Source organism: Mesitornis unicolor, unplaced genomic scaffold (assembly GCF_000695765.1).
Source record: "Mesitornis unicolor isolate BGI_N332 unplaced genomic scaffold, ASM69576v1 scaffold27159, whole genome shotgun sequence".
NCBI lineage: Eukaryota > Metazoa > Chordata > Aves > Mesitornithiformes > Mesitornithidae > Mesitornis > Mesitornis unicolor.
Window position 1 is genome coordinate 37,399 of NW_010208392.1, and position 4,170 is coordinate 41,568.

Sequence of the window (4,170 nt, forward strand, 5' to 3'; positions counted from 1 at the left end):
AAATGAATGAGAGCCATATAATTCAAGTTTGCACATGGCTTTTTCAAAAATATCTGCTTTGGCCGCACATATTGCTCTCCTTTGAATACTCAGGGCTTCTTCTAAGATCAGAGAGAATCACTTGAATATGCTTCAGACTGTCCTATTGCTGTCATATAGGTCCTGCTTTTAGAAAGTCACAAGGACGATGCTCACCAAAATTAAATTATTTGTTAGGTCTGGGTGCTAATTACATCTTAGACACAGCTAAAAATACACCAAACCTTTCAAAAGAAAAAAAAATCTTTTGCTTTAAAAAAAGTCTATAAAAATTCTCATTCTTCATTGACACACTCTTCTTTTCAAATGAAAGACTCCTTTTTACTTTCTCCCCGGTGTTTCCCTCCCTTTGCGCTCCTTTCCCCTGGCAAAATGCAGAAAAAGAGAAAATAGATAAGGATGAAAAAAGATCTTCATCATAGCAACCAGAAAATTTCAAGTAAAACAAACTATTCCATCGATTTTTTTACTTAGAAAAGTAAATTTTCTTGGCAGAATTGTTTGAAATCAGTATTTACCAGCTATTTTGATTTTCAAACACTATACGGGGTGCTTGATGCATGTGTACTTGTAGGTGTAGACACGTGAGTCAGACTGAATGGAGATGTTAACCACATTTTATCTTTACCAATGTGGCAGCTGAGGTTATACTCAAATGAGTGAGCTCACCAAGTATTGAAATGCAGTATTTTTTGCATTGCTGTTGTGTCCAGATATCCTCATTGTCTATCAAGGCCCTTATTGCGCTGTACATAGAGTGGGTGGCCATATGTTTGCAGAGTAACTGCATGCTGTGTTTCTTTTGTGGCACACGATGAGCATGGAGGTAGAGAACCAGCACTAGGCCTTGTCTGTGCTTTTTGTGCCCATGGTCACAGTGATCTACCTTTGGGCAGCATGGTTTCTCCATGACTTGTGAAGGAACTTAGAAGAGTTTAATTCACATGAGCATTCTTTCTTACTTTCCTGTCTTAATTCTGTACACGGAGGCTCATCTCTACATATCTTAAGTGTTTTTATAATCCTACTGAAATGTTACTTCCGTCTTAAATGTCATTCAGCATTCCCAGAAAAATCTTTCACAATATTTTCTCCCCAATCTCATTACTGTCACACACACTTGCTCTCTGCGTAAGCAATTTCTCCTTGCCGGAACAAAGAGCAAATTTCAGGGTTTTTTTTAAGCCCTAGCATCTAAGGCACGGTGCCTCCAAAAAAAAAACCAAAAAAGGCAAATATATGGGACATACTTGAAACACCTCGAGATGAAGTTGCATTATTCTGCTTTTTGCCAAATGGGGCAGAAGAAACCCTCATTTGATAAGTGATGTGTCCCGGCAGTTTTAAGGAGTTTGATTTCTTTCTCAGGAATGAGGTGTGGAAGAATCGTTTAAAATCTGACAGCATGTCAGATGTCACCTTCAACCTTAGCTGCTCTGAAGCTCCTGCCATTTCTATCATAGTGTATCTTGCCATATTAAAGCTAAAGATGCTGGGGTCTAGGAGAAGGAAATGTGTTCAGGGGTCCCATTAATCTTCCAGAAAAAACCTGGAAGGCAAACTCAAAAAGGAAGCATACAACATGCGTCAGAGCTTTTCTAAGAAATTTATAGAAATTCATCAAAGTGTGCTGGCTGTGTTGTTGACGAGCTTTCAGAACTTGGCGCTGGAGTGTGTCTGCTCTAGCTTTAAATCCGGTCAGAGCCAAGAGCTTTGTTTTCTCTCTGCTTCTTCTCATGAGTATTTCCTTCAGCACATGGCTCCTCTTCTGCAGACTCCACGCCTTGTCTGACAGAATAAGTTGTCTTCTGGAAAGATTTTTTCCTTAATTATTATTGTCGTTATTTTAATCATGCATAGCTGCCAACTCTAGGGACTGAAACCTTCCATTAATCTGAGTCATGATGAAGATCCTTCCTAAAGAGGCCATTATCTACTCTGCTTGTTTAATCCTTGCACACCAGGGAAGGAGACAGTGGGACTGGACATACTTTGACTGATGTCAGACAAAGCAGAGCAGAATTTGACTGTTCTGTAGAACACTTCACGTAGCAGAATGAGGAAGGCTTCTAGCACACATGAAAGGAAGAAAAAAGGCCAACCCCTTTTAAGCGCTTTAAAAAGGCGCTGCTATTGTAATCCCTTTTACATAGTCATAACAGCCAAGATTTTCAGAAGTTAGTAACAATTACGCAAGACGTTATCTGAGGACCCAGATATGAAGACCTTAGGTGAACCTGATTTATCTTGACTTGGTAGGGTTGAGAGTCAATGGGGAACTGTGCTTCTAAGTGCTGACAGCTGGGCTGAGCCTGTGTGTGTAAATCCTTCCTGTGCACGTTTGTGTACCCAAAGGACAACCTCTGCGCCATGGAGCTGCCCATTTGAGCTGGTGACTAAAACTGGGTGCTAGGAGAAACTATGCAGAAGCTGGACAATTTACATTTAGGCGTGATCAATGTCTCTGGTGAGTCAAGTGATGCTGGGCAAGGAGCTTGAGATCTGTGTCCCCCTTTCTCACCCACCCACTGAGGACAAGAGCACTCTGGAAGTGTTAATAATTGCATGTGCTGTAAAGTCTCTAAGAGCAAACACATACTCATACCAAACAGGGTGAGAGCTTGGCACTCCTCTTTAATTGCTGCTTTACTGAAATTAATCCAAAATATCCAGATCCACAAGCATTGCAATGACTGCCTTGGAGAGCAGGTGAGTGATAGCTCTGTTCTAGCAGTAGCAGTACTGCTTTGGTTAACTGTAGACCAGAGTTTGGATGTTAGTTATTGCCTCAAACAGGTGAACCTTCCTTCTGCCAGTTCAACAGTTCTCTCTCTTTCTTTCCCACCACCCAGGTGCTTCTGACTTGACTGCATTCAGTGACCCCCGGGTAGGAATCGACCGCTCCTTCTCTGCACTCCCCTCCATCTCTGACCCTCGGATGCACTACCCGGGAGCATTCACCTACACGCCGACACCTGTCAGTTCAGGGATAGGAATCGGTATGTCTGCCATGTCCACAGCCACGAGATACCACACTTACCTCCCACCTCCCTATCCCGGCTCGTCACAGGCCCAAGGAAGCCCGTTCCAGACCAGCTCGCCCTCCTACCACCTCTACTACGGAACCTCCGCCGGCTCCTATCAGTTCTCCATGATCTCGGGGGGAGACCGGTCCCCACCGCGCATCCACCCGCCCTGCACCAATGCCTCCACAGGTTCAACACTCCTCAACCCCAACCTCCCCAATCAAAGCGATGTGGTCGAGGCCGAAGGGAGCCACAGCAACTCCCCCACTAACATGGCGACCACAGCAAGGCTAGAGGAAGCGGTGTGGCGACCATACTGAATGAATTTTAAGTAGTTAGGGGCCAGGACTAACGTGATTTCCATTTCCCAGTGCCCGTAGGTATGGCATAAACACCTGTCTTGCTTATGGGCCCTGCTGTGTTCATACATCACTTTCAGAAGCAAATCCTCCAGAAGTCAGCGCTCCCAGGAGCATGTATTAGCCAGCCCCTGGCAAAGCGACGTTGCTCCAGCAAAGCATCCTTCATGGGGGGCTGAACTTCTGGAAAGGAAGACGCCTGAGTTGGTGGTCCAGAGGTAGCGAGGGTGGGTGGAAAGGTACCCAGTTTGTTTCCAGGCCTATGGCTTTCTAATGTGCCTGGGCTTGAAGGTCTCCACAGCCCTAAAGAGAGTTTCGGTTCACTTCTATTTTTAAGACTTAAAACCTAAAAAAATCTTAGCGAGTTTACTGCATCTTATGGACATATTAACTGTAAGGAAGTATAGGAAGATTCCCAGAGGGAAACTGTGAACGCTTCTGTTTTAGCAATGCTGTGAATGAGAGGTTTTATATGTTGGACTTCATTCTTTCTTTTTTTTTTTTAACTATGTTGTATATTCCAAAGAATATGGAATTTTTTATTGCTGGGGTTTTTTTTGTTTTATTTTGGGTTTGTTTTTTAGGATGCAGCTCATCCTGCTTTGCATCTAATTTGTTTTATTTCTCTTGGCACCTTATAAATTGCAAAAAAAAAAGAGATTGCTCTTTTTTTTGTTTTAATCATGCTTGCTTCTTTCTTGCTTTGTCAACTGAAAGAATCAGCCCCTTTTTCAATGAGTTAATTT

At 43.1% G+C, this 4,170-nt stretch overlaps 1 protein-coding gene across 1 annotated transcript in view; it reads left to right on the forward strand.

Moving 5' to 3' along the window:
- Positions 1–3,385, forward strand: part of RUNX1 (runt-related transcription factor 1) — a gene marked incomplete at its 5' end in the record, with an annotated part of 31,630 nt that extends 28,245 nt beyond the window's left edge. Inside the window, one exon of the mRNA XM_010192500.1 lies at positions 2,892–3,385. Within this exon, the coding sequence (XP_010190802.1) occupies positions 2,892–3,385 (494 nt within the window). The remainder of the gene's footprint in view (positions 1–2,891) is intronic.
- Positions 3,386–4,170: the final 785 nt, after the last annotated feature.